This window comes from Capricornis sumatraensis, chromosome 14 (assembly GCF_032405125.1).
Source record: "Capricornis sumatraensis isolate serow.1 chromosome 14, serow.2, whole genome shotgun sequence".
Lineage (NCBI taxonomy): Eukaryota > Metazoa > Chordata > Mammalia > Artiodactyla > Bovidae > Capricornis > Capricornis sumatraensis.
This window is the reverse complement of record NC_091082.1, coordinates 14,338,553-14,350,986: the sequence shown is the minus strand read 5'-3', so window position 1 is coordinate 14,350,986 and position 12,434 is coordinate 14,338,553. Positions and strand designations below refer to the sequence as shown.

Below are 12,434 nucleotides of genomic sequence, written 5' to 3'. Positions count from 1 at the left end.
TCTAACCTCTCTGCTCATCCAAACTTCTGTGTTTGTAGTTAGCCTCCTCGAGGAGTCGAGAGTATGCAGTCACTAATCTAGAACCAGACATCTTGGAGTGTGAAGTCAACTGGCCTTAGAAAGCATCACTATGAACAAAGCTAGTGGAGGTGATGGAATTCCAATTGAGCTGTTTCAAATCCTGAAAGATGATGCTGTGAAAGTGCTGCACTCAATATGCCAGCAAATTTGGAAAACTCAGCAGTGGACACAGAACTGGAAAAGGTCAGTTTTCATTCCAATTCCAAAGAAAGGCAATGCCAAAGAATGTTCAAACTACCGCACAACTGCACTCATCTCACATGCTAGTGAAGTAATGCTCAAAATTCTCCAAGCCAGGCTTCAGCAATATGTGAACCGTGAATTCCCTGATGTTCAAGCTGGTTTTAGAAACGGCAGAGGAACCAGAGATCAAATTACCAACATGCGCTGGATCATGGAAAAAGCAAGAGAGTTCCAGAAAAACATCCATTTCTGCTTTATTGACTATGCCAAAGCCTTTAACTGTGTGGATCACAATAAAATGTGGAAAATTCTGAAAGAGATGGGAATATCAGACCACCTGACCTGCCTCTTAAGAAATCTGTATGCAGGTTAGGAAGCAACAGTTAGAACTGGACATGGAATAACAGACTGGTTCCAAATAGGAAAAGCAGTATGTCAAGGCTGTATAATGTCACCCCACTTATTTAACTTATATGCAGAGTACATCATGAGAAACGCTGGACTGGAGGAAACACAAGCTGGAATCAAGATTGCTGGGAGAAATATCAATCACCTCAGATATGCAGATGACACCACTCTTATGGCAGAAAGTGAAGAGGAACTAAAAAGCCTCTTGATGAAAGTGAAAGAGGAGAGTGGAAAAGTTGGCCTAAAGCTCAACATTCAGAAGACTAAGATCATGGCATCCGGTCCCATCACTTCATGGGAAATAGATGGGCAAACCGTGGAATCAGTGTCAGATTTTATTTTTGGGGGCTCCAGAATCACTGCAGATGGTGACTGCAGCCATGAAATTAAAAGACGCTTACTCCTTGGAAGAAAAGTTATGACCAACCTAAATAGCATATTCAAAAGCAGAGACATTACTTTGCCGACTAAGGTCCATCTAGTCAAGGCTATGATTTTTCCAGTGGTCATGTATGGATGTGAGAGATGGACTGTGAAGAAGGCTGAGCGCCGAAGAATTGATGCTTTTGAACTGTGGTGTTGGAGAAGACTCTAGAGAGTCCCTTGGACTGCAAGAAGATCCAACCAGTCCATTCTGAAGATCAACCCTGGGATTTCTTTGGAAGGAATGATGCTAAAGCTGAAACTCCAGTACTTTGGCCACCTCATAAGAAGAGTTGACTCTTTGGAAAAAACTCTGATGCTGGGAGGGATTGAGGGCAGGAGGAGAAGGGGACAATCGAAGATGAGATGGCTGGATGGCATCATGGACTCGATGGACGTGAGTCTGAGTGAACTCCAGGAGATGGTGATGGACAGGGAGGCCTGGCGTGCTGCGATTCATGGGGTCACAAAGAGTCGGACACGACTGAGCGACTGAGCTGAACTGAACAAGTCAGAATACTTGGTGGAACAGGCAATTGGAGTTTAATCACCTAGCTCACTCTGCACTGACTTGGGGAAAGGAGCTGTGGTTAATGCCTGCATGCTACTTCAAACCCTGTGCCTTCTGCACCATGATTTGGCTCTCTGTAGTATCCAGGCACAAATGCAAATGTTGGGTTTCATCAGCTCTCAGGGACAGGTTAGTTAGAAGCCAACTCCTCAGGCAGAGCGGGAAAAGATGAAGGTCCACATGTGCCTTCTGACTCCTTCCATGGAGAAACTGGGAGTTGTTCACTCTCCATTAAACTAGGGGAAGACCTGTGAGAAGTGCTGGTACAGATTCATAACTGCCACTTCCTTTCTGTAATCTCAGGAGACTGGATATCCTAGGCCTCCCAGAGGCAGGTAAATTGGAAGCTGGACCCTGGACTAGCATTTGCAAAATCAGAGACCTAGATGGTGGATCAAACTCTTTGCTCCTCCAGGAGAAGCTGGGAGTTGAGTGTTCCCTTCAAACTGTATGGTCCTCTGCTGCATGGATCTTATTGCAGGAATGTGTCTTAGTTTTCCCTCCCACTTAGGATTTTGGCATTTTCTCACTTGCCTTGAATGCAGAACTTCTCATCTACTGTTTCTATTTTGAATAGAAGGAGCTGATACACACATAGCTGTTAATTCAGTGTGTCTGTGGAGGGAAGGAGAGGTGGCCTATTCCACTCTCTTACTGATATCACTGCAGTGTTTCCAAATTATATGTGTTGGGCTTGTTTGTTTTTCTATTTTCAATTTTAGGAAAAAGCAATGATTGATTTTCAGTCTTTATCATTATTATTATTGCTATGTAATTTTAAAATTCCCCTCAGCACAATTTTGTGTCATCTCATAAATCATACAAAACTTTACTTATCATGGTTTTATTTTCATTCAATTCAAAATATTCAGTTTTCTCTTTTGATTTCTTCTTTATCCATGAAGTACTAAAAAAAATTAGCTGAATTCTATGAAGATGTCTAATAGGTGACAGAATTGTACTTTTCCAAGTTTCGTTATTCATGGTTTGAAGGATCAATATTTTGTCCTTAATAAAATGAATGGATATATTGATCTTTGTCATCTTCATTGAATTCCATGTACTGATATGGCTTTAAGCACTCAGTTTTGATGACAGCATTTCAAATTCTCAGAGACAAAGGCTGGGTTAACTATGGTGGAAGATTCTGTGATCATCACCTGATCTGTATTCTGGGTTGTGTAAGAGATCCAGACTAGGCAATACTTTCAACAAGTCCCAGGAAAGGAAATCCATTGCTAAAAGATTTCTGACATGCTGTGGGATTCCAGATCCTTTATACAAACAGATTTCTAATAATTTCCTAGAAGAGATTTGGAGTATTTTAAATCTTGCTTTGCTCTAGAAAATAGTAATCAAGTGTTTTGGTTTAATATCTTTGGAAACTCATAGTTTTTTGCTTTGTTTTTCCCCTCTTACACAGGAGGGGGAATGATTAGATGTTTTCTTGGTTTATAGTCATAAATGACTCCTCTTTTTTGTATCATTACCTTATTTTGGTCCTTATGAAATGTGTATCAAATATATGCTTACTTTTTCTTTATGCTTTCTCCCTTTTAGAAACATGTTCAAAATCTGAAATAAGAATTGAGAATGGATTTTTGTCTGAATCTACCTTTATGTATCCCCTAAATAAACAAACAGAATATAAGTGTAAACCAGGATATGTAACAGCAGATGGTAAGACATCAGGGTTAATTACATGTCTGCAAGATGGATGGTCAGCTCAACCTGTATGCATCAGTAAGTAATTCATTATCTTAGTATTCTTTATCCTGATGACAACTATACAGAAGTATTCTTTAACTTTGTTCTTTTTTCCTTTTTTCTGTCTGTCTTTCTTTCTTTTTTTTTTTTGCTGGTGCAGGGTCATATGAAGTGTTTTGCTGTTCCATGGCTGTATTTTAAAAGATCAGTTACAAAGCTTTGAAAAATGTATGTTTTTTTTGCCTTTAATGATTAATTACTAGTGGAGTAGAATATCATTGTACTATTTAGTTCAACGTTTTGTCACTTTAAAACATCCTGTGACTAAAAAGTAATTTTGCTAAGATCCTTACCTCTCTTCTGGGATAAATTCATTTATTTTCAGCTGAGACCTTTATGCTTAATGCATCTGCTTTTATTTTAGGAGACTCTTAAGCCAGAGTCTCTGCTCCTAAGCCTAAAAGTTATGTTTTTTAGCAAAAATGTGAGGCCATGGTGCATAAACTTCAAATAATATGACATATAATTCATATGTTTGAATCTCTAGGATAGATATCCTTGTGAAAAATTCTCTCTTAGGAAATCTTCATAAACATCTAGTTAGTGGAGACAGAGAAACACCTCTAGACAGGACCAAATTCTGCTGTGCTGAAGGTTTATCTTGTAGCAACACATAGATGTTTATGAAGATTTTCTAAGAACAATGAATGAGTTTGTCTTATTCATCCCATAGCTACACAGTGATATTTTTGAAGTGATATTTTACATAGTCACTTTAAGTAAAGTGGGTATTTATAATATCCCTTTCTACTGTTTTCATTTTATTTTTTCCAGTGTCTATACTTGCTACTGGCACTACACCCTCAAAATGAAAAAGTTGCACATATCAAACTTTTATCTTAGCTACCCATATTCCCAGCATATACTCTGAAAGAAAATATGTTGGAACATCAGGACACTGCAAAGCAGACATATTTGTTAAAGTACTATATGTGCTTCCATGGTGGTAAAATAAGGTCTTAAAATGTGTATTTCTGTTTTAGTGATTAAAATTCCTTCTATAAATAATTTCTTTCATCAGAAATCTTACGTTTTCATACGACATATTTGGCTGCATTTTTATTTGCTTAAAACTGTCAGTGTTGTCTTTGAATAAACAAACGCCATTATTTTTTAGACTCTCAAGGAAAATGTGGGCCTCCTCCACCAGTAGACAACGGAGACATTACGTCACTCCTGCAATCGGTGTATCCTCCAGGATATACTGCTGAGTACCAGTGTCAGCTCTACTACGAACTTAGGGGAAACAGAAACGTAGTATGTCGGAATGGAGAGTGGTCAGAACCACCAAAATGCTTAGGTAAATGCTTTAAACTTCTCTTGGATCCTAGGATAACCCTTGTACACAGCAAAATGTTTAACTGTTTATAATAGAGATTTTATGGATTAAATAACAACGAGTTAATGCTTGCACACCAAGCATTAATATCTGTATATAGAAATAAAGTTATAAAATTTCATGTTCGAGCAACAATGGCTCCTTTATGAAAGCTCTTCATATGATAACTGACATTAAGAATCTTATAACATTTAATGATTACACTAAACAAAATATCTCATTTTTATAACATTAATTTTTTAAATATGATGAAACCTACATTGTACATTTTCAGTGTATTGGTTTGGAAAAGGTTTGAGGAAGAATTTTTGGACCAACGTTCTTGAAACCCTGAAATTCTGTAGAAAGTATTTGCATATTACTCAAAGGTTTATGTTTATTTTCTTTAATTTTAGAGGCATGTGTAATTTCAGAAGAAACAATGAAAAAACATCACATACAGTTAAGATGGAAACATGATACAAAACTTTACTATAAAACAGAGGATACTATTGAATTTACGTGTCAATATGGTTATCGTCCACTGACAGCAAAAGATACATTTCAAACAACTTGTCAGGAAGGAAAGGTGATATATCCTCTATGTGGGTAAAACATACACTAAATGCAGTTGTAAAACTGAAATATGTACATGTATTCAGATTTTTCCTCATTAATTCAATTCTGTTTATTTTATCAAATATTTTTAAACTCATCTTGAATCATAAATCAGATTTGTGTTAAATATTATGGGGACAATGTAATTGAGAGATGGGTCCAATGAATCACTTCTTAAAAGTACCTCATTAAACTTGGCAAATCAAAATATTATGTGTCCTGTTCATGAAACATTTACAGCAAGAAATGAGATTCAATCACTTCCATGCCTCCATCCATCAGTTTCCTAACTTTCTTAAAGATTTCTCCATTACTTCTGAGGGTTTCTGAAACTCTGTTTTAGCATACAAGGGAAAAAAGTGTGGAAAGAAATGGAAAACATTCAAAATATTGATAATATCACTTAACAAACATATAAAAGCAAACAATGTCACATTTAAGTCAATAATTAAATATAAGAAGTTTATCTTACTTTTGCTCATCTATCAATAGATGAATAAACCAAAAATGATGAAACACATAATATTTTTAGTTCAGTTCAGTCACACAGTCGTTTCTGACTCTTTGTGACCCCATGCACTGCAGCACTCCAGGCCTCCCTGTCCATCAGCAACTCCCGGAGCTTACTCAAACGGATGTCCATTGAGTCAATGATGCCATCCAACCATCTCATCCTCTGTTATCCCCTTCTCCTCCCTCCTTCAATTTTCCCCTGCGTGAGGGTCTTTTCAAAGGAGTCAGCTCTTCACATCAGGTGGCCAGTATATTGGAGCTTCAGCTTCAGCATCAGTTCTCCCAGTGAACATTCAGGACTGATTTCCTTTAGGCTGGACTGGTTGAATCTCATAATATTTTACAAGATGCTTATCAAAGTACACATAATTCAAATAAAGAACAATGAGAATCACATTGTGTAACTACTGTAACACGGCATATAAATGATTTAAAAATTCAACATTAAATACATACACACACATAAAGACACTCTGCTTTAAACACTGAATAATTTTTATAGAAAAATATTGGCAAGAAATGTAAGAAACTAGTATAGCTAGAGTTGAATTCACAGATAATAGGTGTAAAATGTGTTTCACTTCTTTTTACTTACATGAATTCTTGATGTTTTCTGTCTTCAGTGTGTATCAACTTTGAACCTCAAAATAGTTTCTAAAATAAATATGCAAAGTGACACAACAGGAGCTTTAGAGATCAATTTGGTAATAAACTCCAGGTCTAGTAACGTTTTCCTGATTTTGCTGGTACAGAGCACTTTAGAAACATTCACCACCAGTCTGAAAGATGATTTTTATGTTCACACATTTTAAACAGCATATTAAGCTTGAATCAGTTAACTATAAACATTTTAAATTTCTAAATATCATAAAAATTTTATTATTAAAATAGATTTAAATAATCAAGCTACAATATTTAAGATGATATCTTATTACTTTGTACTGCATCAAGTGACCTTGTTAGTCTAAGAAGCATGGCCATCAGCATTGGTGCTAATTGATTTAAATCTGAATTGCTGGTAACAGCTGGTTTTCTCACCCTTAGATAAAATTATTACAGTTGACAAGTTATCTTTGCTGTAAATGTTAACATTTTTGCAGATAATATTTCTCCAAATTTTTCAACTAATCGTTGTAGAATCTATTTATGACCCAAGGCTGCAAACGGTTATTTCACTGTTGTCTAGAAAATGGTGATTTTTAAAGATCAGTTCTATCATTTTTCTGCATTTATTGTCATTCTGTGTAAAGAGATGAGTGTTAATTTACAGACTTTGTTAATAATCACTTTCACCTAAAACTATTTTTTAGCAAATCTTTAAAATAATTTGTTTTTAAATAATTTGTAGTTGACATATAGTTAATTTACAAGTTTCAGGTGTATAACACAGAGATCCACAATTTTTAAAGATTATACTGTATTTAGAGGGCTTCCCTGGTGGCTTAGAGGTTAAAGCATCCACCTGGAATGCGGGAGACCCGGGTTCGATCCCTGGGTCGGGAAGATCCGCTGGAGAAGGAAAATGGCAACCCACTCCAGTACCCTTGCCTGGAGAATCCCAAGGAAGGAGCCTGGTAGGCTACAGTCCATGGGGTTGCAAAGAGTCGGACACGACTGAGCGACTTCCCTATATTATATTTAGAGTTATTGTAAAATATTGGTTATGCTTCCTGTGTTGCATGGTATGTCCTTGGAGATTCTATTTTATACATAATACCTCTTAATCAAATATGTCTATTGTCCCTCCCAGCTTCCTTCTCCCCACTGGCAACCAGTTGCTCTTCATCTGTATCTGTGAGTCTGTTGCTGTTTTGTTGTATTCATTCATTTTTTCTGTTGTTTTTATATTTTTATTTTTATTTATTTTACTTTACAATAGTGTATTGGTTTTGCCATACATTCATTATTAAATTTATTTTAAAAATATAAATTTATTTATTTTAATAGGAAGCTAATTACTTTACAATATTGGTTTTGCCATACATCAACATGAATCTGCCACGGGTGCACACATGTTTCCCATCCTGAATCCCCCTCCCACCTCCCTCCTCGTATCATCCCTCTGGGTCATCCCAGTACACCAGCCCCAAGTATCCTGTATCCTGCATCGAACCTGGACTGGTGATTTGTTTCATATATGATATTATACATTTTTCAGTGTCATTCTCCCAAGTCATCCCACCCTCTTCCTCTCCCACAGGGTCCAAAAGACTGTTCTATACATCTGTGTCTCTTTTGCTGTCTCACATACAGGGTTATCATTACCATCTTTCTAAATTCCATATATATGCATTAGTATACTGTATTGGTGTTTTTCTTTCTGGCTTTCACTCTGTATAATTGGCTCCAGTTTCATCAATCTCATTAAAATTGATTCAAATGTATTCTTTTAGTGGCTGAGTAATACTCCATTGTGTATATGTACCACATCTTTCTTATCCTTCATCTGCTGATGGGCATCTGGGTTGCTTCCATGTCCTGGCTATTATAAACAGTGCTGCAATGAACATTGGGATACACGTGTCTCTTTCAATTAATTTTTTTAATTCCACATATAAGTGATATCATATGGTACTTGTGTTTCTCTGTATGACATATTTCACAAAGAATAATACCTTCTAAGTCTAATCATGATGTATAAAATAGCAAAAATTCATTCTTGTTTATGGTTACTTTAACCCCTTGTGTAAATACATACATATACATATATATGTGTGTATATATATATATACACATAGTTAGTGGTTTGAGTTAAATCTACTATAAAGACAAGAAAAGCATCATATCTTTTATCAGTGTAGTCCTTGTTATTGAAGGTAAGCTAGGGAATAGGAGATTTAAATTTGATTCATATTCATCCATATTTATATGCTTACACTGAATAAGGAGTATTAATTTCCAAGCTGTGATGGTCTTTGACTAAGCATATTTGAGGGTTTTGTTTTTAAAGAAGTCGAAAAAGAGCTGTGAAGTCTAACTTATTTTGCATGAATCTGGTGTGCAGGTGTGGGAGGTAAAACAATGGAATTGTTTTACCATTGTCCCAGTATTTCAGAAGGCCAGTTGTAAATAAAATTTGTTACAATTTTCTTTTTAGTCTTTTCTTAATTGTACTAACACATCTAGTATTTTTGGAAAACATAGAGTGAAAAAATATATATCTATAAATATGTACCTCTAGGAGATGAAGTTAAAAGAAAGCATCATCACTTGAGGTACTAGAGAATAGACTATGATCTGGCACCTTAAATAAGTACTAGAGAGGAGAATCTAGACATATTTTGTAAGTCTGCAATGTGAAACACCAGGGGAAAAAGGATTACATACAAGATGCAAGTCTGGAAAAAATAATGAAGAGTGAGTCTACAAAAGTAATCTGGACAGTAAGAACACAAATTGTTTTTTCAGTTTCAGTGAAAGGTTATGATTTTCTAAGCTAAACATGAGATGAGTATGTACTATGCATGGATCATTACATGAAAGTATGAGAATCGTGAACAAATCTGACTTATTTTTTATTTTAAAAATGAATTTTATTGGAGCATAGTTGATTTATAATGTGTAGTATCAGATGCCTTGCAAAGTGACTCAGTTAAAGATACACACTTTTTTAAGATTCTTTTCCCATATAGGTTGTAACAGAGTATGGAGTAGAGTTCCCTGTCTTCCATGGTAGGTCCTTATTAGCCATCTAGTTTATATATAGTAGTCGGTATATGTCAAACTTCTTTTCTTTTTTAATTAAAGAATTATGAACAGATCCTACACACAGTCAATTCTCTTTGGGAGAAGTGGCCTTATCCACATACTAAGATGCAAATGTACAGCCCAAGTCTAAGGACAAGAAGGAAATTTAGGTTTACACTAATGCCTTATGAGAAATTAATCTTTTAAATCCATCAAGGATAATTAAGTCTAAGATCTTTTATTAATTATGAAAATATATTGAATAAAATAAAATGGTTTCAGAATCACTCTTAAAAGTAATTATTTTTAAAGGAGGAATTGAGTTGCACAGAGTTGAAGAAATTTTGACCAATGTATACAGTTGTATAAGAATCATCTAGTCAAAATACAGGCTGTTGTGCATTCAGCCGTGTCTGACTGTGCGACCCTGTGGACTGTAGGCTGCCAGGCTCCTGGGTTGATGGGACTCTCCAGGCAAGAATACTGCAGTGGGTTGCCATTTCCTCCTCCGGGTGATCTTCCCCACCCAGAGATCAAACCTAAGCTCGCCTGCATTGGCCGGCAGGTTCTGTACCACTAGCACCATCTGTTCAATAACCCCAGAAAAATCTTCTGCAGGCAATTCTCTTCATCAAACCCTAACCTCTGAGAACCATTAAATTGGCTTCTGTGACTGTAGTTTTGCTTTTTCTGAAATGAACAGCCACAACCTGGGAATAATCTAAGTGTCACAAAATGATCGCATCTTAACTTGATTACATCTGTTAGACTTTTAGGTCTTGCCTGTAAGGATTCTAAAAACTCTTTTGAGGACACTGTTTGACACATAACAGTGCACATTGCAGCCTCTCAGCTTCCTGTCTTTTCCAAGTGTCAAATATATTCACTCAATCCCAGCATCTCCCAAAGTTTTCACCCTTTTCAGTGTCAACTCTAAGGCCCAAATTTTATTAAATGTCTTCCAAATAGTTATGGGTGAGACGCAGTTTCTTGTCCATCCTTGGGCAAAATTCCTATTCATGTGTGACCCTATGAACCAGAAAACAAGAAGTGTGCTGCCAAAGTACAATGTTAATACATACATAGAATAGACATTACCATTCAAAAATGGAGAAAGATAAAGAAAAAATGAGTCTCAAGTCTTAAACTCAAAACCCATGAGGAGAAATCTCATTAGATTCCAATTGAGAGAACACATTTCTATGAAAAAAAAAAAGCCAATGGGGGAAAGCCACAACTTTTCAATCCACCAAAGAAGTGAGCCTACTTTCTCAGCTGGAAGAAGCCCTGTTATCAGAGCTCTATCTTTGAAGGCATTCTTCTTTTATGTGTATGATGCCTGTCCCTTTCAGTCCATGCTGAATGCATTTCTGCTAGTATAAAGTTCTCAAAAACCTTTTCAGTCTCTTGTGCTTTAATACGTATAAGTTCTCAGCCATGTGGATAAAACACAGATCATCCCTGGATAACAGCATCTCTATCTCTGTCTTGTGTTGTGCCATGCTAAGTCGCTTGAATCGTGTCCAACTCTCTGCGACGCCAGGGACTGTAGCCTGAGCGGGTCCTCTGTCCATGGGATTCTCTAAGCAACAATATTAGAGTGGGTTGTGATTTCCTTCCCCAGGGGATTTTCTCAACCCAGGAATCAAATGCCCATCTTTTACATCTCCTGCATTGTCATGCAGGCTCTTTACCACTAGCTCCACTGAGAAATTTTGAATTATCTCCCATTGACTTCTTAATGACTGGTGATTCATTCTTCCATTTACAACTCATCTCATGTATTTTACGCCAGCAGCGAGAAGAAATTAGATGAATCTTCCATAATTGGGTTGGCAGTCTTCTGAACTAAATATCCAAGTTCACCTTGGATATTTTGTATAGTGGTTAATTTTGTATCAAGTTGGCCAGGTTATAGTACTCAGTAGTTTGGTCAAACCAGTTTGGCTGTTTCTCTGAAAGCATCTTAAAGACATGATTAACATTTAATCACAAACTTTAAATAAAGTAAATTACCTTTCATAACATGGGTATACTTCATCCATTCTGTTGAAAGTTTTAAGATAAAACACTGAGCTCCTTCCAGGAAAAAGGAACTCTGCCTCTCAAGGCTTCCAAAGTAAAAACTGCAACACACACCCTTCCTGAATTTTCCAGGCTGCCACCTACCATGCAGGTTTCAGACCTACCAGTCCTCACAATCACATGAGCCAGATCCTTAAAACAAATCTCAATCTCTGTGTATGTGTGTGTGTGTGTGTGTGTGTGTGTGTGTGTGTGTGTGTGGTGGGGAGTTTGGGAACTCTGTATTTTCTGCTCACATTTGGTATGAACCTAAACCTGCTTTAAAACATAGAATTCAATTTCTAATGAAGTAATTTGTAGAATAATGTGTATGATTTCTTAATCCATTCTCCACTATAGTCTTCTTTATTTTAGTGTTAGGAAATTGCAGTTTGTATCTGGAGATATGACTTGCTAGTGAGGATTACGATTCTATCTTCCCTTGAAGTTTGTATCCCCAGGAATGTTTAGTGGTAAGATAGTTGCCTAAGAAGATATCAAATTAAGAAAAACTAAGTTTTAGTAACAACTGAATACTTATCAATACTACATTTCAAGATATTGTATAATTAACATGTGTGATCTTCACAAAGGGCCTTATTACTGGGTATGGTGGTGGTTTAACTGCTAAGTCATGTCTGACTCTTGTGACTCTATGGACTGTAGAATGTCAAGCTCTTCTGTCCATGGAATTCTCCATGCAAGAATCCTGGAGTGGGTTGCCATTTCCTTCTCCAGGAGATCTTTGCAACCCACGAACTGATCCTGGATCTCCTGCATTGCAGGTAGATTCTTTACTAA

General features: G+C 36.4%; 1 protein-coding gene across 1 annotated transcript in view; it reads left to right on the top strand.

Annotated features, from left to right (window-relative positions):
- LOC138090498 (complement factor H-related protein 3-like) overlaps nucleotides 1-5,562 on the top strand; it is a 64,082-nt gene extending 58,520 nt beyond the window's left edge. Inside the window, exons 5-6 of the mRNA XM_068986122.1 lie at nucleotides 4,551-4,733; nucleotides 5,168-5,562. Coding sequence (XP_068842223.1) covers nucleotides 4,551-4,733; nucleotides 5,168-5,364 — 380 coding nt within the window. The 3' untranslated portion in view covers nucleotides 5,365-5,562. The remainder of the gene's footprint in view (nucleotides 1-4,550; nucleotides 4,734-5,167) is intronic.
- Nucleotides 5,563-12,434: the final 6,872 nt, after the last annotated feature.